Source organism: Ctenopharyngodon idella, chromosome 5 (assembly GCF_019924925.1).
Source record: "Ctenopharyngodon idella isolate HZGC_01 chromosome 5, HZGC01, whole genome shotgun sequence".
NCBI lineage: Eukaryota > Metazoa > Chordata > Actinopteri > Cypriniformes > Xenocyprididae > Ctenopharyngodon > Ctenopharyngodon idella.
The window spans coordinates 1,831,297-1,857,165 of record NC_067224.1 but is presented as its reverse complement, the minus strand read 5'-3'; the positions used below and the strand labels follow the sequence as shown (position 1 = coordinate 1,857,165).

Sequence of the window (25,869 nt, the reverse complement as noted above, 5' to 3'; positions counted from 1 at the left end):
ACAGTCTTGTACATTAAAAACTCTTTGGTTGTAAATGTAAATGCAATATTTACTTTATTTTGTTTGGTTTAAAATTGATACTTAATCAGTTATATTTAATGATTTTCTATTTAGTTTATATATATATATATATTACATCCCCCTTTTGCTGCCAAAACAGCCCTGACCTGTCGAGGCATGGACTCCACTAGACCCCTGAAGGTGTGAGGTGGAGCCTCCATGGATCGGACTTCTTTGTTCAGCACATCGATGCTCAATTGGATTGAGATCTGGGGAATTTGGAGGCCAAGTCAACACCTCAAACTCGTTGTGCTCCTCAAACCATTCCTGAACCATTTTTGCTTTGTGGCAGGAGCATTATCCTGCTGAAAGAGGCCACAGCCACCAGGGAATACGGTTTCCATGAAAGGGTGTACATGGTCTGCAACAACGCTTAGGTAGGTGGCTCGTGTCAAAGTAACATCCACATGGATGGCAGGACCCAAGGTTTCCCAGCAGAACATTGCCCAAAGCATCACACTGCCTCCGCCAGCTTGCCTTCTTCCCATAGTGCATCCTGGTGCCATGTGTTCCCCAGGTTAGAGACGCACACACACCTGGCCATCCACGTGATGTAAAAGAAAACGTGATTCATCAGACCAGGCCACCTTCTTCCATTGCTCCGTGGTCCAGTTCTGATGCTCACGTGTCCACTGTTGGCTCTTTCGGCAGTGAACAGGGGTCAGCATGGGCACCCAATGAGCCTTGGCCGCCCATGACCCTGTCGCCGGTTCACCACTGTTCCTTCCTTGGACCACTTTTGATAGATACTGACCACTGCAGACCGGGAACACCCCACAAGAGCTGCAGTTTTGGAGATGCTCTGACCCAGTCGTCTAGCCATGACAATTTGGCCCTTGTCAAACTCACTCAAATCCTTACACACACACAGACACACACACACACACACACACATATATATATATATATATATATATATATATATATATATACTATGTTTATTATCTTTATGCATTAATGTAATCACACAAATGCAATCAAGGTTGGTTTGGGGAGAAAAACAATGGTTTGTACAGATCCATTGCACCCTCTAGTGGATAATACACAGACACACACACACACACACACACACACACTGTGAATGCTGCATTCAATAACCATTATGCGTGTTATTGAGGAGAGTCCTGATGATTTCAAGTCATTAAAGTGTCATGAAAGACTTTAAAGTCGCTGTGAGTGTAACACAAACAGAAATAAACAGCCATACATTCATCCGCACCGTCCAAATGTTCATAACGTGCACAAAGACGTGTGTTGTTCTCCCGAATTCCTGCAGGAAAATCCCTGATCTGTGACAAGTCGTCAAACAAAAAGGCCGCAGAAGAGCCTACGGTCTCTGAACACAAGCCACAGACATTCTGTGTCTGAAGCCAACATTATGAAGGAAACATGTCAAATTCAAGCCCTGACAACACCAGAGAAGACGAGAAACAGCATACTGCATATGACATTAAACAGCCTAGAAATCACAGCTGAGATACTCTAAATACAGTAAGGATTACTGTAAACAAGAAGTTGAGGTAACATTTTACATTAATGTTTCATTGTAAAAAGGGTTGGGTTTTCATGTTTTATGGGAACTCTCCATAGACATAATTTTTATACTGTACAAACTGTATATTCTATCAGCCCTACACTAAACCTACACCTTACTTATAAAACAGACATTCTAAACACTCAGTGAAAAATTCCAGAGAAAACATCGAATTAAAAAATATGATTTCTCTATAAACTGCCAGCTGAAGAGTTTTAGCTTCATCCACATTAATTTTCACTTGTTCACACTAGGGGGCGCTTCATGATCAACTGTTCTAGTCAGGTTTTTTTTTTTTTAAATATAATTTTATTTATTTATTTATTTAAAGTCCCCCTGTGGTGAAAATTAAGTTTTTAATGTTGTTTATATGTCTTTGTGGTGTTTTTAATATGCTTTAACACAAACCATGTGCAAATTCATCAGTCAACACCATTGCTGAGTATTTTCTCTTAAAAACTGCAGTGATCTAAAGACATGCTGTGTCCCAATTCGCATGATGCATTTAAAAGTTAATGGCCAAACGGATCTTTATAAAAGTCCTCATTGTTATTGCAGATGAAATATAACACGGATAACATTAAATAATTTTTTTTTTTTTATCAGGTTAAACTTATTAGTCACTCAAACCTTTATCTAAACCTTTCACAGTCAGTTGCGCATATCTGCCATGTTTTGTAGTTTTTTAATAGTTTTTACTCGTGTTTGTAGTTCTGAACTGATTCCTCCTCCAAAGCAATGGGTTGTGGGCAATATTAGCCGTAATAGTGTGCACGGATCCACACCTCGAAAATCTATCGGAAATAGTGGACTTTTGACATACTCTTTTCAACACAATACTCTTCGGGATACACTTATTTTAATAATCTTACTTACTATTTAGGATGGATAGCATGGACATTGGGACGCAGGGATAGTTTCAAAAACGCGGTTTAAAATCGCTGGTGTTTCTTACGTCACAAACTACCTTGTAACCAATCACGTCAACGCTCCGGCTGACTTTAGCATTTCATTAACTATGACCACTCTGATAGAGACAGAGCGACACGCGTCATAATCTGAAAACCACACCCACCTGACTTGTAACAAAAAACAGAACAATGTCTAAAAGCTGCTGTGTGACAAGGTGTACAGAAAACAACCCAGAACCAAAAACCCAGAAGTTTTTATAAGCTGTCGACCCAAAAAACAAGCGTTTAAGGACTAAAAAGTGGATACAGGCGAATGAGACAGAGCGCGACATGTCATATTGCACTGAGAACTACGCCCACTGGAGGGTAACATAATCAGCGACAGGAAATATAATATATAAAACTGACATTTGGATATTTGACTTAACAGTGACTAAATGTTTACTGCACACATAGGCTTACTGAGGCATACTGAGTGTCAAGATCCCAAAATTTACCCATTCTTCCTGCTGATGCGTCACGTCTTATTGCCTGTATCCACTTTTGTCTCCTTAAAGGCTGGCTTTTACGGTTCGGTAGCTTATAAAAACTTAGTTCTGGGTTTTTTAGCTTGTTTGCTGTACATCTTGTCACACAGCAGCTTTACGGCATTGTTTTGTTTTTTGTTATAAGTCAGAAATGACAAGGAGGCAGCCTCACGCAATACAAAGTCAATGGAGACGGTTAACACATTATTAGCTGTTTGATAACATAGTCAAGCAAAAGGCTAATCATATTAATTACCGTTATGTGTCCGACGTTGTAAAAAGCGATTTCATAGTGCAGCGTTTACCTCAGTAAGTTGACCGAGTGGATCTCTGAGCTGGTGTGAGTGAGTGGAGGCGGGGCTAATTAGCATATTCATAGATCCGCATATACTAAATGGGGCAAGGGTGTAGAGTTACATTCAAGCTATTTTAAGGCATGAAGAAATTTTTTTTCACCGGAAAAAAATGTTTAAATATGTCATTTTAGTGATCAAAGATGATTTTTAAGGGATAAAATTATTGACTACAGGGAGACTTTAAATAAAATATCATTAATACTATTATAGTTTTCACTAATATTTTGAATTAGTTTTTATTTTTATATTTTTAATTTTCAGTTTGCTTTTAGTGAGCCAATTTGCATGTTCACATTCATCATCCCCATTTCTTTTTAATAGGCTTTATAGAATTAAAGATGCCTTCAGTTGTTAGCTAATTTTTAAAAAAAAAAGTTTTACACATTAAGAAATAAATTGTGCTTTTGTAATTTTCACTCACATGATATGAAGATGCGCTCATAGTAGTTTTATATTAAAATGTTTTGAGTCAGTATGGTGCGGGTCTCCCCTCTCAGTGTTTTTCGTCATGTTGAAATTACGTGCTTCAAACGTCAGAGAGAATCTTCGCGCTCATTGGCTGCTGCTGCTCCTGTAGATGCACTAGAGTTGATGATGTGACGACAGAGGAAATCCTGAGCAGTGATGACCAAGTTGCTTTTTTCTCCTTGGACAGGTAAGGGAATTGATTGTAGAGTAGACCGCTCTCCAAAACTCACCAGTATCAGTGTAATTTACATAAAACTCAGAGACCATTATGCTGATCCACGTCGATAGATGGCAGTGTAGCATGTAACGCCATTGTGAGGTCAGTACATGTACACGGAGAACAGCGATTCTAATAGAGGGTAAACACTGACGTCACTTTCCCGCCGGAACGCGCTCCCTCAGCTGGACTGAGTCAAAGAATATACAGGTGCTGGTCATATAATTAGAATATCATCAAAAAGTTTATTTATTTCACTAATTCCATTCAAAAAGTGAAACTTGTATATTATATTCATTCATTACACACAGACTGATATATTTCAAATGTTTATTTCTTTTAATTTTGATGATTATAACTGACAACTAAGGAAAATCCCAAATTCATTATCTCAGAAAATTAGAATATTACTTAAGACCAATACAAAGAAAGGATTTTTAGAAATCTTGGCCAACTGAAAAGTATGAACATGAAAAGTATGAGCATGTACAGCACTCAATACTTAGTTGGGGCTCCTTTTGCCTGAATTACTGCAGCAATGCGGCGTGGCATGGAGTCGATCAGTCTGTGGCACTGCTCAGGTGTTACAAGAGCCCAGGTTGCTCTGATAGTGGCCTTCAGCTCTTCTGCATTGTTGGGTCTGGCATATCGCATCTTCCTCTTCACAATACCCCATAGATTTTCTATGGGGTTAAGGTCAGGCGAGTTTGCTGGCCAATTAAGAACAGGGATACCATGGTCCTTAAACCAGGTACTGGTAGCTTTGGCACTGTGTGCAGGTGCCAAGTCCTGTTGGAAAATGAAATCTGCATCTCCATAAAGTTGGTCAGCAGCAGGAAGCATGAAGTGCTCTAAAACTTCCTGGTATACGGCTGCGTTGACCTTGGACCTCAGAAAACACAGTGGACCAACACCAGCAGATGACATGGCACCCCAAACCATCACTGACTGTGGAAACTTTACACTGGACCTCAAGCAACGTGGATTGTGTGCCTCTCCTCTCTTCCTCCAGACTCTGGGACCCTGATTTCCAAAGGAAATGCAAAATTTACTTTCATCAGAGAACATAACTTTGGACCACTCAGCAGCAGTCCAGTCCTTTTTGTCTTTAGCCAAGGTGAGACGCTTCTGACGCTGTCTGTTGTTCAAGAGTGGCTTGACGCAAGGAATGCGACAGCTGAAACCCATGTCTTGCATACGTCTGTGCGTAGTGGTTCTTGAAGCACTGACTCCAGCTGCAGTCCACTCTTTGTGAATCTCCCCCACATTGTTGAATGGGTTTTGTTTCACAATCCTCTCCAGGGTGCGGTTATCCCTATTGCTTGTACACTTTTTTCTACCACATCTTTTCCTTCCCTTCGCCTCTCTATTAATGTGCTTGGACACAGAGCTCTGTGAACAGCCAGCCTCTTTTGCAATGACCTTTTGTGTCTTGCCCTCCTTGTGCAAGGTGTCAATGGTCGTCTTTTGGACAACTGTCAAGTCAGCAGTCTTCCCCATGATTGTGTAGCCTACAGAACTAGACTGAGAGACCATTTAAAGGCCTTTGCAGGTGTTTTGAGTTAATTAGCTGATTAGAGTGTGGCACCAGGTGTCTTCAATATTGAACCTTTTCACAATATTCTAATTTTCTGAGATACTGAATTTGGGATTTTCCTTAGTTGTCAGTTATAATCATCAAAATTAAAAGAAATAAACATTTAAAATATATCAGTCTGAGTGTAATGAATGAATATAATATACAAGTTTCACTTATTGAATGGAATTAGTGAAATAAATCAACTTTTTGATGCTATTCTAATTATATGACCAGCACCTGTACACTAACAAGAAGCGATACTCAATAGACCCAAAGAGCTTAGAACCCAAGAGGCGACACTTTGATACTTTTTGGGCAACAGCCACTAGATGGCGCTCCGGTATTGGCGCGGCCGCCATTATGGGGTGAAAATACTAACTGGACCATAGAATCCTTCACATCTTACGCACCCAAAATCGGCGAATTTCACTGCCAAATCAGAAGCGCAATAGAACAGTTTTTTTTTAATTAAGTCACCAGTAAATTGTATGGCTCCTACAGTAAATGTTGTATTGTCTTATATATGTTTTATTTTACTAGTTGTGGAATCCAACCATTCATCCATCTGAGGTAACGTAGTTAGCCTACTTTGAGTATTTCCATTTTATGCAACTTTACACATTTATTAATACTAAATTAATAATTAATAAATTTAAGATCACCATGTTTGCAGCAAACAATATATGTTAGACCTAGTGGAGTAATAGTAATAATAGTATCTCTGAATTGAAATATATATATTGTACGTTTTAATGGGTCACGCTACAAACATAATGATCTTATAATACGTGATGCATTGCTGTGTCTGTTATCGCATAAATACCCACTTTTGTACACTTTTGCTTTAACGGACATTAGACAACACTGCTAAATCAGGCTGTTATATTCATATATTTATTGTCCAACTTTCCCAATTTTTCTGATGCATGTCCTTAATTTAATTTCATATGTTGATAATAATTCAATAAGCCTTTTAAAGAATTTTAACCCAAACTGACTGGGTTTCTAGAGAGCAAAGGTTTTGTGAAAAAAGTGGAAGACTTAAACACAAAGTGTGTAAAATAAACTGTAAAAAGGATTTGATGATCAGTAGTGATAGTATTTTATTCTGTGTTGTCATCATTCAGGTTGGATTTCAGCTTTAATGTACTTTTTTTTAACAAAGCAGCTGATATTGCCATAGAAACTAGTGGACTGCTGACTCGCTTTCACCCCAAAATGGCGGAAACGCAGGGCCGCTGCTGGGCATTCACACTGAAAACCAATGCTGCCACTCAGTCTCTTGCCACTCAGTGGGCGTAACCGCAGTCATAACGGTCGACGGTGACGTCACGTGCATACCCTCTATAGCTAGAGAACCACTGAATAATTAGAAAATTGTGTCTAAATTTGGCTTCATTGAAAACATAGAAAAAACATCAGAATATCACAGTTCTTAGCAATCTGTCCTTGTCCCTGCACATCTCCCTCAATAAAAGTAAAAATAATGGTTTGATCTTTCTGGCGTCATATTTAAGAGACTGATCACAAGAAACTGAGTAGCTACATAGATGAAACAGGTCTCTAGTGTTTATCAGTATTTCATTATGTTTACACTTAAGCTCAAAATAAGTGCTAAAGGGAAATTTAACAGTGGCACAAAACACGAGAAAACTGACGGTTAATGATATTTGATAGGCCGTTATTATTAGCATTGACACCATGGACCAAACGTGCTTCGAAAGAGAAATATGATGATTACTGAAATAACTGTGATAGTAATAGTGCAGTGCTTTATGGCCCATTCACAACAAGAATGATAACTATAATGATAGCCTAACTATATTTGCATCCACACTAATGAGCGATAATGATCTGTTTATTCTAAGTTAACGCGCTGTGGTTTCAAAGTGTGTACAACATGTTTTTGCTGTTCTTGTTGCATTTACACAGTTTTAACCAGCAGATGTCCTCAGCATGCTATGTTTGGAGTAAATAGCTAGTGTAATCGATCTAATCTAACAGTGAATTCAGCTGACGAAGTCAATATAGGGGAATAAAAACAACGCCTAGTCTTTTTCACTGCAACTTTAAAAGAAGCAAGACAATGTTGTTGAAACTAGCGCTGGATACCTGAGGTAATTTTATGTTACATTGTTTGCATAATAATCTCATCGTTAATACTTCTCACCATTTATTCCGAGGGTATGACCGATTGTTTTCCATATATCCATTTTCTTTAAAGTATCCTTGAAGAGGGAGTTTGACTTGTCAAACAGTGGTGGCTTTTTCTGGATCTCAGCGATTAACTTCTCCGCAATGTCGTCTGCCATTTTAAATCCGCGAGCCCTTCAGTTAGAATGGATTCTGATTGGCTGTCAGTGTTTTATCATTCAACAGCTGGAAAAAGAACTATATATTTTTAGAACTATATCTTTATCGTTATCATTCTTGGTGTGAACAGGCTTTTAGGGTTTGGCTTTTTTATGGTTAGTAGCAATAAATAACTAGGTACTTTGCAAGGCTGTAAGCATATATTTAGTTTTTGAATCTGTTCAGGATTTTCAGGCACAAGTATCAAGTTTCCTGAGAACTTCCTGACCTTTCATTTTAAAACACAAATCAGCTCAAGGTCACATTAGCGCCTGTGGATCAGACATGAGGGCTTCCATGAATATGTGCTTCAGAAATCAAAGAGCTAGTGTCCTCTCTCCATCTCATTTATCTGTTGACAGACCAAACGTTTGATGATTTTTTTTTTCACTGAGGGTTGGAGGAAAGTGTCATGAATGAGGGTTTGTCATTGTGTACACTAAATACAACAGATCTGCATGACAGTAACAGAGGCCGACATCTCTTTTAGATCTCAATTGGCTTTCCAAGATAGCAATGTCAAAAGTCAGCGATCTCAGTATGAACTCGATTAGATTTTTATCAAATTCTCCCAAGTTTAAACGATCGGAGTTGCTCTTCAAATTAGTGTCATACAGTGAGAGCTATAATAGCTATCGACTCGTTTTATGAGACATCTGATACTTAAAAACTCATAGTTCACACAAGAATAAATGTTCTCATTTATGTTCAGGTCGTTCTGAACCTCTCATTATTTCTGTGGCATGCAAAATAAGAACTTTTGTAGAATCTTCAGATCTTTTACATTCAGTAACTAAGCTCAAGCTCAAAAACACCATTAAAATATCATAACATTGACCAATATGACTTGTGCATTATATTCCAGGTGTTCTGAAGTCATATGCTCTGTCCAATCTCTATCTCATTCCACATATTTGAATGCAAGAACCAGGTGCAATCAAAGTTGGTGCTACACATTGACACACTATTTTATGAGATCTGACAGATGCACCGGATGTGAGGCTGATTATGAGTAAACAGTGACACCATTTTGATTTGAGCAACAAAATGTTCCTCTGAATGTGAGTAACAATCTGAGATTCCACTATGTACTAAAATTTAAATGAATCATTTGATTCAATGCACTTAGCGTACATGTTTTTACATGGAATTACACTGTTGACCTTCCCTTATACCTTAACCCAGCCTTAAACCACCAAACCTGTCCTAACCTTACCTGTATCCACCTAAACAGCAGCAAAAAAAAGTGTTTTGCAATACAACATCAACACCATATGTAAATCGGGGGAATATTTTTCGCACGGATGCAATAGAGAACCATTTAAGAACATTTTAGTGAAAAATCCTTAAAAGAATCTTTTTTTTTCCCCCATGGATTTTAAAGGTTCTTCATGGACCATCAATACCAATAAAGAACCTTTATTTGTAAGAGTGTAACAATTCACTTTCATTGATGTAAATACATAGTACATAGAGGTCACTACAGTGGACAGCTATTCAAAAAATTTCCTCCAAACCAAGATGGTCAATGGCCAGTCAGAAACGCCAAGTTTCTCTGGAATATCCATCCATTCCTTCTATCCTAGGAGACTCTTGCAGGCAAAAAATAAAAATAAAAAATGTTGTAGCATCAATCAATATCTAATGAGTCATATCACAGGTACATTTTCCAAGTATTGATTTTAGATTGGGAGAAAATTCAGATTAATCATGCGTCAATAATTTGCATTAACATCAAAAAGTAATCTGATTGCGTAATGCACATTACTTGTAATGCATTACTTGTTAGACCAAAAAGTAATTTGAATACGCAATGCATGTTACTTGTAATGCGTTACTTTACCTGTAACATCAAAAAGTAATCTAATTGCGTTATGCATGTTACTTGTAATGCATTACTTTACTCGTAACGTCAAAAAGTAATCTGATTATGTAATGCACATTACTTGCAATGTGTTACTTTACTCATAACGTCAAAAAGTAATCTGATTACCTAATGCATGTTATTTGTAATGCATTACTCGTAACGTCAAAAAGTAATCTGATTACCTAATGCACATTACTTGCAATGTGTTACTTTACTCGCAACGTCAAAAAGTAATCTAATTGCGTAATGCATGTTATGTTACTTGTAATGCGTTACCCCCAACACTGCTCATTTCAGATGAGATTGAAAACACCTGATCGCGAGGTTTTCTCAGAGGAGAGCTATGTTAGAAATGCATCCATCTTGAACATAATCAGAATGATCAGCTAATAAGGGTAAATCGACATACTCTGGAGGGAGCATCTGAATTGGGTTTTCTCAGTTTTACCTCGACAGGTTGTAGAGATCTCTGATATCAGAACATGGGGACGTGATTCCATCAAAGATATGCAAAGTTCAACTTGTATGAAGTTTAATTGCATTTGCAATATTTCGCATTTATATTTTTTTGTATATTTTATAGTTTTCACATGATTTTATATAATTTTATTGATTAGTTTGTTAAATACACACAATATTGCTGTGTTATAACTGTACTATATTTAACACAGTATCTCTTCAGTTTAAACCATAAACGCATGCTGTCCACTGTAGTGGACATCTGGAAATCTCTTTGAAAAATATGTGTAAAAAAAAAATTACATTTCAATTCTTGTTTTTCGTGCCATGAGAGAGCAATAAAAACACAGGGGGGAAAAATCCTGACAGAGGTTATCATAATTCATACATGAAAGGGTCAAAGACACTGTTGCATGTACAAATATATAATTATGCAGGGGAATGTGAATGAGAAAAGAGGTAGGATATGTTTGCATGCAGTGTGTATGTAGCAATGAGGCACGTTCACATTCACACACATTCAGCTTCCTGCTCACCAGCGTCACTGAAAGGAGGGACTTGCCTTTTATGGTCTATTTGCACAATACCTCACTTCCTCGGCAGCTGCCATTGCTGCACACACACACACACACACACACACACACACACACAGAGGACTGAAGTGCGTCTGCTCGGAGCCTCAGAGGAAGAGGGAAGCAGTGAGCAGCTGGAGTTTCTCTACGGCTCCTACAGCTCACCAATGGCTCAATCGGCGGGCAGCACGGACTCCGATCTGGCCAGCAAGAGGCTCCACTCGAGGTAGGAGCTGAGCACAGGGGGGACGGGGGTCTGGACTGCAGCTTACAGACAGAAAGAGCTGGTCTTAATGGGGGGAGGTGGAAGAAAATGAACAGCGGGAGGAGGAGAGGGTCTGCCGGCGAGGGAGGGAGGGAGGGCCTGTCTTGAGCTTGTAGACGTGGGCATGATTATCTTGGAGACTGTGCTGTCAGATCGGCTCTACTGGGAGTGAGAGGACACAGATTGAGAAAGCAAAGCCACCGTTTTGGCTCGCTGTGTGGTGTTGCACCTTCGCAAACCATACACTTGAATGCCCTGAAAAATAAAAATGATTGTTCACTCAGAAATTGCTAGTAATTTCACAAATTATTACAAAGAAATGGCAAGTAACGCATTGAATTAAACATGAAAATTTGAATTAGAAAGACTGCAATTTTATTTTCGGTATCTTTATGTATTAAAAAATGTTAGGCATGATGTATTTACTGTGTTTATGATGTTTTGCAAACACTTGTGCTGCTGTTGAGGTGGATATGGGTAAGGTTAGGACATGCTTGGTGGGTTAAGGGGTCAACAGTGTAATTACAGATGTAATTACAGAAATTAATTACAGCTGTAAATGCATGCAGGTATTTTTAAATATAAGTACAATGTAAAAACATGTATGTACACAATAAGTGCACCGTATCAATTGATTCATTTAAATGTTAGTACATAATAGTTTAAGACACTTAAAGTGCCCCTATTATGCTTTCTGTGATATTCCCTTTCTTGTAGTGTGTAATATAGCTTTTTGTGAATCTAAGTGCAGATCAATGGAGTTTTTGTCTCTCAAAAGAAAGAAGCGATTCTGAACTGAAACGAGTCGTCAGTAATTCCAGACTCACTTCCTGCTGAACCTACATAGGTTTGTAACACATTTGCATAATACCAGCCTATGGTCTTCAATGGCTGAACAGTGTCTGCTTTGCTCCACCCAATCACAACAGACTGGGTCGTCTGACCAATCAGAGCAGAGTAGACCAATCACAACACACGGGGTTGTCTGACCAATCAGAGCAGAGTAGACCAATCACAACACATGGGGTCATCTGATCAATCTGAGCAGAGTAGACCAATCACAACAGACTGGGCCGTCTGACCAATCAGACCAGAGCAGGCTCTCAGAAAGGCGGGGTTTAGAGAGACTGAATCCTTTATCAAACCGTTTCAGACACTGTGAGAAAAGAGCTGATGCTGCAATGATTATTATGAGAAAATGAAAGTGTTTTTTGACCTTGGATGCATGTAAGCCTGTCGTAGGAGACCTTCATAACCTTTAAAATAGCATAATAGGGGCACTTTAATATAAAGTGGGTCCAAAGTTTACATTCTGTGTCATAGATTAGACACACACTCACGGCAGGAGAGCAATATTCAACTCACCGAGATATTTGCATGTTCAGCAGTTCAGTTTGCACCTCTGCCCTGATCTTTGCATACATGTCGGTCAGTTACACAGCTCTGCGTTCTGAAAGTCAAGAAAACATGAATGAACCACGGTTGACTTTGAATGATTTCAGCTCTATTCAGCAATAATGCACTGGAGTTATGCAAGCCTTTGTCATTCACTCTCAAAGGTTCTTGATTGGCATTGATGGTCCATGAAGAACCTTTAACATCCATGGAATCCTTCCATTGCTCTTTAGAATATTAAAATGTACTTCACACTAAGAAAGATTGATTATTTTAAGAACTGCTCACTGAAAGGTTCTTTGGGAAACCAATAATGTTTCTTCGCTGTAAAAACCCCTTTTGGAACCTTTATTTTTAAAAGCATTCTATTTTAAAATTCATGAGATCGGAAAGGGAAACATGTCATGGTTTCTGTTCCTGTCGGTGTTCAGGAAACTTTCAGATGAATATATTATGATGTTAATTGCTGACATGCAGTAACACTATTGCGTCATCATAAGGAATGAGAATCACTAATACCTTCCAAGACATGAAGACGTCACACAGTGCATTTGCAGATCATGAACGCCGGTTCAGAGTGACGCTGGATGTGTGTACGTCACATCTCATAGTGACTATAGACATCTCTCTCTCTCCGCGCAGAGCAGTGAGTCATCACTCAAGTTTGCTGGCTGAGCTTCATTCATTCATTACAGATGTCTGAGTATCACAGGAAAGAGTCTCGGCAGCATGCACATAATCCAGAATTCATAATGTGAGAGGATTGACCTTAAACACTGAAACCTTTTATAAGCTAATACATTTTGACATCACACAATTAACTCCATATGCTTGGTGTAGTAAAATTGCTCGGAAGCTCACCTGGTACATCAGTCGCATTCACATTTGCCATCATCAGGTAGGTTTAGTGTGGAGTTTAGGTGCTACGTTATTTTCAAACGCGATAGAGCATTAACCATGTGTCCTGACCCACAGGTGTAATTTTAGCTTTTCTATAATATCTCTCTCTGTATCTGCTTTAAACTGTGTTTGAATCATTCACACTGACAGAAAGAAATGGCCTGCTTGAATTTGAGGTACAAAGCAATATTTATATCCACAGAGCTCAATGGGCGGAGCTGGAATCACTTCATTATGCAGTAATGATTTCTGAGTTCAGAACTCAGAATAGTTCAGTCCATGACAGGTTCAGCCGCAGGAATGACGGCTCGTTTGGAGTCTGTTTTCTGTCCATCTCTAGAGAAAGAAATGTATTAGTGTTTCGAGTTGAGTTGATTTATGTGTTATAGTTCATTTGATATCTAAACTGACTGACATAAAGGCTGTCATTATTGTTTTTTTTAATAATTATTAAGAATCAGAAATGAAAAATTACAATACTTTGCTTACAACTATTACATTTTTTTGGCAGATATCATGAGTGGGCATTTTGTGGGGGGTAATACATAGATAGATACATACATACCTATCAGACCGTCACCATTTTGTATATTTCAACGTGGAAAAATCTAAGATAACGTCAATAAATTATGGAGTGCCGCAAGGATTTGTGTTAGGCCCTCTGTTGTTTTCAATATCTATGATAGATAGATAGATAGATACATAGATAGATAGATAGATAGATAGATACATACCTATCAGATCGTCACCATTTTGTATATTTCAACGTGGAAAAATCTAAGATAACGTCAGTAAATTATGGAGTGCTGCAAGGATTTATGTTAGGCCCTCTGTTGTTTTCAATATCTATGATAGATAGATAGATAGATAGATAGATGATTGATTGATTGATTGATGTTCTTAAATGAGCAAGGTTTTCTAGCGTATTTCAACCGCTCATGGTATGACCCATTTTAGTGGCGGCCAAATGACATTTTAAAATTAGTCAGAGCTATAGAAATGTATATTCATATTTACAAGTATTCATGAAGATACATTAAACTCCCTTTAATTCACACCTTGATAGGACTCAAATATTTCTGCCCATTTTCGCTCAGCCTTAGACTGAAGCCGCCTCGTAAGTGTATAAAACACCATTACTTTCAGCCAATAAAAGAAAAATACTGCAATTTTCTGGTGTTAAGTTTTTGGGGGCATTCTACAGCCCTTCTTCAAATTTCTCAACACACAGCCCATCTTAGATTGATCTCAAAAACAGATTAACACACTATCTGTGCCTAAATTCTGATTGGGAGAGCAAGGCAAACATTTGTCCATGCCTAAATCCTGGTGTGCAGTGGTCCTTTTTGACCAGACATACCCCATAAATTTACTGTGGAGTTTAAAACCTTTCCTTTAGCACTAAATGTGATGCAAACTTAAACTGCAGACTTATGACTACCATGTGGAAACTAGAAGTCTAAATCAGAATTTATTTTTATTTTCTTTAGTCCATTTTTTTTTCCTGCGAGCTGCCCGACATGGTTTTGGGGAGGTATTTTACTTGGCCGGTACACTAGAGTTTGAATCCTTGGCTTTGACCTTACTCTTTTTAACTCTTTTGTAGCTGAATGGAACAGGGTTAGTAGCACAGTGGGCATAAACCAATAGAGCGTCCCACTGATGAGCATGTGACACACTGTGATGATGTCATTGCTGACATGTGACCTCATTACTCTGTGCTCAACGAACTCTCTTTTAATGATACATTCTTCCTCGCCTATCAACGCTGTGTGTTCTTTTGTATACTGCACATTTTTGCAAATATATTCCTGGTATTCAATGCATGCTGAAATTTTGCACAGTAAACATACTTGTGCTTTTATTTTCCATAGTAAACAACAGCTCAGATTCAGCTATAGGGGTTGCTGGTTGGTGACTGTGTCAGTGAGTGCATAACCTTATTTCATTCAGGAGGTGAGTGTGATCATGTCAGAGCACTCAGCTAATTACTAAATGCTCTACTTTAATCCTAGTTGTTCCAAATCTCATTAGCTGTAATTCTGGATTAACCAGCGAGTAATCCACAAGACCATTAGAAAGAGCAGTTGCGTAGAACAGTGTCTGATTAATCAAAGAAAAGCAACCAAAGCAAATTTATCCCACACCTGTAGAATTCATCAAATATTTACATTCACAAAATAGCCTGCTAAATCTCCCAACAACACTACATAAGCTCTGATATCTTCCAATTTTTCCCCCCTGTAAGTGTGATGAAGGCACTCGTTTGATGTTTTTCATACTGGAGATGTGGAGTGTTAAATATTCATACAGGATCTCGGCCTTTAACTTAATTGACACACTAGACGAATGTCTCACACGCGCTTACGATGCTGAGATCAAACGTGTGCATGTCAGGGAAACGATGGCCTTTCTCTGACATGCGCTTCCTGCACTGCATGACCTGCTTAGTATGTGTGCCATACACCCAATATAAAGACTTCAAAGTCTGCAGGTGCTAATAAAGCAATATAATATCTTGCTCACATCATGAGTTAGAGCACTGCTGCCTGTAGGCACAAAGCTGCGGGTAATCACAGACAGACAAAACCTGCTTGTTCAATAAACAAGAAGCTAATTTCAAGGTACTTACATTTACATGATTCAGTGTTCTTAACAAATACGTTGAGTAAAAGACTCAATGACTCATTTATGCAGCTTGTTTCATTCCTTAATGAATCAGTGTCTTAAAACAAATCGGTTGAGTGAATGATTCAATGACTCATGCATGCAGCTCATTTTTTTCCTTAATGAATCAATGTTTTGAAACTAATCAGTTGAGCGAATGATTCAATGACTCATGCATGCAGCTTGTTTTGTTTGTTAATGAATCAGTGTTGTGAAACAAATCAGTTGAGTGAATGATTCAATGGCTCATTTATGCAGCTTGTTTCATTCCTTAAAGAATCAGTGTTTTGAAACAAATCGGTTGAGTGAATGATTCAATGACTCATGCATGCAGCTCGTTTTTTTCCTTAATGAATCAGTGTTTTGAAACTAATCGGTTGAGCGAATGATTCATTGACTCATGCATACAGCTTGTTTCGTTAGTTAATGAATCAGTGTTTTGAAACTAATCGGTTGAGTGAATGATTCAATGACTCATGCATTCAGCTCATTTTGTTCCTTAATGAATCAGTGGGTCTCATTCTCTAAGCATGCATACACACAAATTTATGTGTGAAAATCTGTGTACGAACAAATCATGATCCATCAATACCTCTAAGTCCAGCTCTTTGGACAACAAGACATAGTAAAACATCCTTTTCTGTCAGTTTTACAGCAGCAAAAGGAACACTGTTGTGTTTAATTGCTACTCGTAAAATCCTGTCATTGCCACTGTAACGATGGACAAAACATGAATTAAACTCGCAGCTTGGCAATTGAAAGCGGCTCATACTAGGGGTTGCACCAACTAATCGACTAGTTGACTTTAATGCTTTGCCATCTGCCGACTGTATCTGATTTAGGATGAGCAGAAATCTGTGAGAAATATAACGACCTGTTAAAAATAAACTTATGTAGGTGCAATAGACTTGTGGGTAGTGCTGTCATATGCCATAGCTGTGCACAAGACAACCCTTGTTCCAGTCTCAGCTCGAGGTCGTTCACACAACACATTTTTGCTTTAAAAAACGTGAAACGTAGGCAGTGGAATAGGTTGAAAAAGTTGAACTGATTTGAACTTGAGCGGCGTGTTTTTAGAACACTGTGTTGTGCGCAAGACCCTGCAAAAGATGCATGATGTGAGCGCAACGGGCATATACAGGTCGGTCTAGCGCATCTAGAGGCCCCTTATTTGTTCATTAATGACATCATCAATGACTAGTCGACGTCGACTCGACTTTAATCACATAAATGTCGACTTTAAAAAATCTGTCTTTCTGCAGCAAATGCACACAATACAACCATGAATTGGCAACACTAGACCAAGAACATGGGAAACACAGGGGTTCAAAATACACAGGGGCAAACAAGCATAACAAGATAACAAGTAACAAGACACACTTGGGGAAGACTAATCAACAGGAAAAACTACAAAACTACAAACATGGCCACAAGAAAAGGACACTGAAATGAACACAGAAACAAGAGGAACATAAGAACACTACAACATAAAAGTCCATACAAAACCAGGATCGTGACAACTGGATTACGGGCATAATGTGCAGAAAGAGTCAGTGTCAAAGTGATAGAGTCAGTGGTACAAATTAGAGATGCACCGATATAGATGCAGATATACTGGCAAATAATCAGTATCAGCCGATAGAAGCAAATTTTCACACTATCAGCTATCGGCCGATACTTTAAAAACAGCCGATAATCAGGGCCGATATATCCTGTCAATCAAAAGAGGGCAGGAAAATGCACTGAATTTGTGATTTGTGTAAAGAAAATGCTAAGAAACCAGTTTGATGTTCAATATTAATAGTAATTATATGAATTAATAACATTCAGAAAGTTAAGAAATATTGATTGAATAGTAATTCAGAATTTAGTTAATGTGTGTTAATATTAATTTGAGTAATGTGTTTGAAACAAGTAGATGAAATGGAGAGAATAAAGTTTTTATTTGCATTTCTTTCAAAATATAATAATTAAAAATATAATTATTAATTATTAATTATAATGAAATTATCATATATTTAAAAGAAGGTATAAAAAGGCAAAACCTCCAAATTATCGGTACCGGTATCGGCAGATATCACTCTGAATAATCGGCTATCGGTATCGGTGGAGAAACTTAGTATCGGTGCATCTCTAGTACAAACAGTTCTGTTTGAATGATGTTCGACCAATCAGATTCAAGGACCGGAACCAACTGTTGTTTATATGTTTGATCTGTAACGTTTGTGCAATTTGTATGCCAGAGAGAAATGTGATTGATCATTTCTACTTTATCATCTGTTATTAGAGATATCCTGGTGATTTTGTATGCAGAGCTTTATGTTTGTGACATGTGAAATGGCTTTCAGAATAAAGCACAAGGTCAGAAATAATTCATAGACATCTATAATCAACATCAGATCAGTTTTACTCACCTAAAAAATCTAGTAAAAATTTCATTAATTAAACTATGTCATATATTCTTTATGTCTTGGGGCACTGACTGTGCATTTGTAGAGGTTTGAGCTCTTTGTGTCAGCAGGAACAGGATTAGCTGGCCGTGTCCTGCGCTCTAGGTGTCCTTCAGGAGAATTAGGGCAGCTTCCAGCTCTCACGGGAGCAGTTGTCCTGCTAGTCAGTGTCTCAGTTTGTTCATGCTGGGTGCGTTTCTTTGATCGTAATGGATATGAGGAGTTGAGAAAGACGTGTCAACCAGCAGTTATTTTATGCTTGAAATTGGAGTTTCAGAGAAGCTTGTTGGTGCTTTTGGAGAGTCTAGTGTTCATGATGCTCAGTGGATCCAACTGAAGAAGTCTAAGGACTCTCTGCTTGGTTAACCTGAGATTTCATTTGAAAGATGATGCTCTGGTCACAGCAAAATACTGAAACGCATGGAATGTGGTCAGTCCAGTTTTAATCAACAAAACCTTCATCATTGTGACTTTTAGGAGTTGTGCTTATCTGTTTTGTCGGGACTGTGAGTTTTGCAAATTGTGGATCATGTCAACTGAAGCGTTTCCTCTGAGCGGGGCTCAGATAGCCATGTGTCGTCTGGTTCATCGTGGCCCCAGACCACAGGCTACGCTGAGACCTCTGAAACTGGAACTCGGGCTCTATGTTGAGAAGACACGCACCAAACCAAAATGCAGGTACACGCGGATGCTTTCCCAGCTAATAGGGAACGTTCTCAGAACTTTCTAGCAAAGTTCTCTGAGTTATGAACAAATGTCAGTTACTTTAATAGAACATTCGTTCAAAGTTATCTGGTCTATAATGTTCTCAAAACGTTGGCACAAAAACATTACTTATACACCGTTTATGGAGCATTTTTAGTCGGACGTTCCTCTAACATTTTTACGAACGTTCAGAGAACATTCAGAAGTAACGTTCACATAATGTTTGCAGAATGATAAAATGGAATGTTCCCTTAACGTTTACATAACAAAGAAAAAAAGTTTTAAAACAACCAAAAATAAAAAGATATTTTGCAGAGAACATTTAGAAATAATGTTTTCATAACTTAATGGGAACATAAAACATATATTTTTAGCTGGGTTTACAGATTTTCTTTTTATAATCCAGTTCAGACTAATGAGTTTATCAATCTGCACAAACTCTATACAGATGTACATTATAGTATATTATTAGTGTTCTTTGCTCTGTTTTGATATAACCTTTAGTGGGTTTTAAAAAACAACTAATATTCTGTAATATTTAAATACAATGAGACTATCGGTAGAGAACAAAATTTAAACTGAATTAGACAACAATATCACTGTTATTGAACTGATTTGAAACAACACTGAACTAAATTAGGCTGAATAATGACACTATTAGTCTTCTGTAGATCTGCTTTACAGCTGAAATTGAATTTGTTAAAGGAGACCAATTATGCCCCCTTTCACAAGATGTAATATAAGTCTCTGGTGTCCCCAGAATGTGTCTGTGAAGTTTCGGCTCAAAATACCCCACAGAGTGTGAGAAAAAACACGCGTTTTTTGTGCGTGTCCCTTTAAATGCAAATGAGCTGCTGGTCCCAGCCCGCTTTCCAGAAGAGGGCGGAGCTTTAACAGCTCACGCTTCGGTCGCTCAACAACAACAAAGCTGGAGAATCTCACGCAGCCAAAATGAGGATTGTCAGTAACGGTGTTCAGCCTTACATTGTTCAAACCGGAGTCGACACTGATGGAGAGACTCAGGAAGAAGTTACAACTTTTAGAATGAAACTGGACGTTTCTGAACGGTTAGTGGATAAATTTATGTAGTTGCTGTGGAGTTGATTCAACTCATCCACTAGCATGTGCTGTCATGTTAATCTTTTGTGCAAATCCCATATGGACGCCCACTATACATAGCGTACCTGTTTGCCAAACAGAGCCATACACACCAGGCTAACGTTTATGATTGCTATCAAATGCTGTGAATAGTGCTCAGTGCTCGTCTGTGCAGCCAATGACAGAACAGTTAGCATGCTTTGCTCCAACTTTTGTCGTGGTGTTAGAACTGGTACACGGTTGTCACTTGCAAAAACAAAATGGCGGCACCGGGGGTGGAAATGTGCAGATTAAGGGGCGGTAATATTATAATAAGATCCTCTTCCTACGTCACAAGGGGAGCGAAATCTGACCGTCTCGTTATTTCACATGCTTGCAGAGAAAGGCTTACCAAAACAAAGTTACTGGGTTGTCCTTTTTCACGTTTTCTGGGTTGGTAAATGCACCGGAGACCCGATTATAGCACTTAAACATGGAAAAAGTCAGATTTTCATAATATAAAATAATAATTGATGATAATTATCAATAATTGATAATTTTATGACATTAACATTGTTATTTTCCTGTTTATTACTGTGAAGCTGCTTTGAAACTATTTGTATTTTATAAGTGCTATAGATGTCTATTACTGATGCTGAAGTATTAATGGCACGTCCTTGACAGGAGAGTCTTGCTGTTAATTTACTAAGATCAGATGCGGCATATCTAGAGACCAGACGATCGCAGAAATGCGAGGGTGCAGGAATCTTTTCATGCCAGACAGCAAGAAACCACCTAGAAACCACTCATGTCATTTCAGAAAATGTAAAAATCTTGTGGTGTTTCTGGCCTCAGAGGGGAAAGAAACGTCTCCCAGTATAAAACAAAGCAGAGGTGGATGTGGGTCCATCTACGGCTCGGGCCAACATTCTTTCCAGACCACAGAACTGAATAAATCTCTCTCGGTCTGCAGAAGCCAAGCCAACAGCATGACTGTTTCAGACATTAATGGAAAAGAAGCAAAACGAGGGAGCTGTTGTCAAAGCATGGCTAGATATAATTGCTTTCAGACCACTGAAGCTCCAAGAGCGTGATGGAAATATGTTTTACATTTAACTGTAATGAGAATGCAAGACTGATCGAAACAAAGCTGAATATCACAACATGTGGTCGGCCTGAATGTTCTGAAACTCTGAAACTTGCAAGAATGCATAACCAACCATACAAAAAGGAAAATTGCTTAGGCCAACATATATTTGAAAATTCAACTCATTGATATCCATGACATAAACACATTTTAGACCACCAGATATAAACACTATAGTGAAATAATCAACTAACTACTGCTGATTATCTAGCCCTCTAAACATGAAAAAAAAAAAAAAATAATAATTGTAAACCTTTAGCCTAGCTGCATTTTTCGTTGGGCGGGAAGTGTCAAATGTGCCAATCAAAATGTGACTTTGCGAAACAGACTGTCCTTAACTAAAATGTTGCTAAATCATCAGTCTGTGTGGGTTAAACTCTGGATCATTTATCTTTGCTTTGGCACAAAATGCATTTATTGACGACATCTTTCAAATGACTTGAATTCTTTTCTCACTCAGACACAAATACAGCCGAAACCTACAGGCCAATTTGCACATGGTTACATAAATTCAAAACCTAACATAATACAAAAATGAATAAGAAAGCAATGTGCTACATTTTTACAGTAATACTCTTTTGAATTATATTCTAAACCTAAAAATTGAAAGACTATCAAAATAATTAGATGCTGAACATCTGAAGCACAAGTGTTAGTCTTTCAATTTCATCGCCATCTATACACAAGCGGAAACTTATATATCTCCCATGTGATATATGTTTTTTTCACGCCGTTGGTCAGTCTATAAACTGAACAGAAACCAGCCAGCATCTCATCCTCTGACCATCTAAAGTCCTGCAGAGATATTTTTGGTTCTTCCTGCTTGTACAATAACAGCTCCGTTCACTTCTGGCTGAACATATAATGCACAATAAATAACTTGTTTATCAGAATTACTAAACATCACCTACTAAGCGCAAAGACAGGCATTATGCCACTCCATTGTTCAGAATGCTCAGATTACAGACTGTTCTTAAGGTGTGTAAATCAAGCAGGTTCATTTGCTCTCTGAGGATGATCGACACCAGCTAAGCTCTTAATAAGTGTAATGAAGGGTCGGCAGAATGGGGATCCATTTGCAGCTTTATTAGATTAAACACCAAGGCAGACAGGGGCAAAGGCAAAGACATAAACAGGAACAGGCGGAGATCAGGGCAGGCGGCAAGCAAACACAGTCCAGTAAACAGGCACAGTTCAGGGCTGGCAGCAGAGAATCACAACAGGTAAACAGTCCAACAGTAACAGAATAAACAATCCACGGGAAAACGCTCAGAAATGATCACCGGGGCAAATCAAGACTTCGCGGTGAGTGTGTGTGTGTGTGTGTGTGTGTGTGTGCGGCTTAAATAGTGTGAGCGTGATGGGGTGCAGGTGTGTGCGCAATCAGTCCCAGGAATGAGGGCCTATGGGAAACGTAGTCCGAATGGGAACAGTCAATATTCGGGTGATGGCTCCCTCCGGTGGTGTGGAGGAGGAGGCGAGGGAGCCACTTTCGTGACAGTAAGACTGATACCCATAACTTTCACTAATGTTTTTTGAAGGTTATGAAAATGTTAGGACAAAACATTCTTAAAATAATGTTTATGGAATGGAATGTTTGAAATACATTCTCATCATGTTGAGAGAAAACATTCTTAAAATCTAAAAAAATGGGTGTTTTAAATGTTGGGAGAACATTCAAATGTAACATTCTCATAACATTTTCAAATGTACAGTTTTGAATGATAAAAAAGCATTCAGAAAATATAGCTGTGAGCAGCAATTATCAGGGTTCAAGTGCTTTAAGGCCTTTAAGTACATGCGTAGAAAGGTATTATATTTTATTTAGCAAGCATGTAACCATCTCTATAGATGGAAAAGACCATTTATAGCCAATACAGGCAATTTACTAAGGAAAACGGTTTTTAAAGCTAAAAAACAGTTATAGCACCACCTATGATCCGATCTCCATAAAAGTTTGCATGCTTGTTTAGAATCTTCTGTCACATGTGCTCACCTATTTTCGTGAAGTTCCGAGTTTTCGTTTAGGCTTTCGTATAGGCTTTTGAGTATGTTTTGCCATGCCCATTTTCTAAAAGACCCTGTTATAGCTACACAAAGGCAAAAGTTCAACATTTTTTTGATAACTATTGACCTTGATAGTCTGGAGAATTGTGCAGGAGTGGTTCTATCGAGGTTGAACCAAAAACCTAGGACTAGTTCACCGAAGTTAGTTTTTGAAATAATCTCCAATATTTAACGAACAACTAAGGCAAAGTTGCTCAGAATGAGGAGTTCTACCATGTGGTACGAATGTCGTGGGCGTGTGCGAAAAATCACGTGATACACGATCTTTTACGCATGTGAAAAATGCGTGGCTGATTTCTTTCGAGTTTCTTATACAGGCTCAGCAAGTTTTGTTCCGATCGGTCTCCGTTAACCTTGTCTGATAACTGCTCAAACTTCATTGGCTGATGGCGGACATGTTTTTCGAGATGCGTCAATGTCCAGACAATCATGGCACCTTGAACAAAGACACCTCAAGCCAATTTTCAAGTCAGTCGGACTAACGGTGAAGTAGTTGTGGCCATTTTCATGTTTTTTTACAGTTATAGCGCCACCAAGTGGCCAGTCGCCGTGTCATTTTTCATGCGACCACATAATGAGCTCTTACATATGTGTGCTGAGTTTGGTGAAAATATCTCATTCTGTTCTAAGTTACAGCCATTTTAGTAAAAGTGGCTCCACCCACTTCGAACGTTTTGGCGGCCCTTAGGGACCGTGAATCGAAATTTCAACTTTTTTTTTTTTTTTTGATAATTATTGACAATCAGACTCCAGAGAATCTCACTGCACTGGTTTGGTTCTGATTGAGTGAAAAACCTAGGACTAGTTCGCAAAAGTAGGTTTTTTTTAAAAAACAAAAAAACAAAACATAATACCTGAAAATTTCTAAAAATTAATTTTTAGAACATATATGTTAGCTGGCTAGTCCAGCCCTATTACTGTGCAACATCTCAAACAATTCAATGTTCAGCTTTTCACCAAACTTGACAACATTATGCCATTTTTCCTGAGAAAGCCCATCAGTTTCATTTTTCATACAAATTATTCTTGCACTGCTTGTGTTTTCCAGAATGGAAGCCTCTTGTCTGGAGCTGGCGCTGGAGGGGGAGAGACTGTGTAAAGCGGGAGATTTTAAAGGCGGCACAGCGTTCTTCGAAGCTGCTGTGCAGGTGGGAACAGAAGATCTCAAGACCCTCAGTGCCATCTACAGCCAGCTGGGCAACGGCTATTTCTACCTGAAGGAGTACGGCAAAGCCCTGGAGTACCATCGGCACGACCTCACGCTCGCTCGGTGAGGACTAACAACTCACTGCCGCAGACTGATTGCAGTCAAATTACCCTTTCAAATGTGAGTTCAATTTCATGCAAATCTGTGTATAAAGAAAACAAACTGAGTTGCATTTGAATCTAGGACGATCGGGGACCGGATCGGAGAAGGGAAAGCCAGTGGGAATCTAGGAAACACTCTGAAGGTTTTGGGCCGCTATGATGAAGCAGCTGTGTGCTGTCAGAGACACCTGGACATTTCTCAAGAACAAGGAGACAAGGTGAGAAAAACACCATTGTTACATCTGACTCGAGATTGAGGAAGTGACTTCCAGGTTTGTGAGCAATATTCATCAGACGGTTAATGCACAGACAGTCTGAGATTATGGAGAGTGAGAACACTACTTTACCAGGTTTATTTTTTATGTACTTTAATTTTATTTTATTTTTTTTTTACTTATATATTTTTATACTCTCTAAATGGAAACACACATTGATGGATTTGATAATCAAACAACCTGAGGTTTATACTGTAGTTGCTTAATTTTGTTACAATTCGTTTTTTATTGTGATTAAATTTTGTGAATTAAACAGCTAAACTTACTTTATCACTAGGAAGAAATAAAAGTATTATGTAACCATTTAATCATTTCTCCTTAGAACCTTTTTGGCATAAAGCGTTCTTTAAAATGGAGTCAAGAGCCCTAGAACCACAGTAAATGTTTTTTCTAAGAGTGTCTCTTGGTTTCAGAGTCAGTGTGAAATTTCTTGTCAACACACTGTCAGAAAGGTTGGTCTGTTGAATTAAAAAGGATGTGAAATTGTAACTGGTCCTCTTTGTTTGGTCACACCTGGCTCCTTCGTGGTCAAAAGTGACTGAAGCCTTGAAATGTAATTTCTTTGTTTTTCAGGGAAACCAATGCAATATATTTTTGTTCAATAATATTTTTTTGATTATTAATTAACAGTTTGAGGGGATTTTATGATACTATGCAATATTTATACAATTTTTATTAGCTATTTTTCCCCATTGAAAATAATACACAATT

At 38.3% G+C, this 25,869-nt stretch overlaps 1 protein-coding gene across 1 annotated transcript in view; it reads left to right on the top strand.

Moving 5' to 3' along the window:
• The first annotated feature begins 10,958 nt into the window (after positions 1-10,958).
• The window catches only part of gpsm1b (G protein signaling modulator 1b), a 32,402-nt gene continuing 17,491 nt past the window's right edge, over positions 10,959-25,869 (top strand). Inside the window, exons 1-3 of the mRNA XM_051892523.1 lie at positions 10,959-11,128; positions 24,624-24,845; positions 24,966-25,101. Coding sequence (XP_051748483.1) covers positions 11,070-11,128; positions 24,624-24,845; positions 24,966-25,101 — 417 coding nt within the window. The 5' untranslated portion in view covers positions 10,959-11,069. The remainder of the gene's footprint in view (positions 11,129-24,623; positions 24,846-24,965; positions 25,102-25,869) is intronic.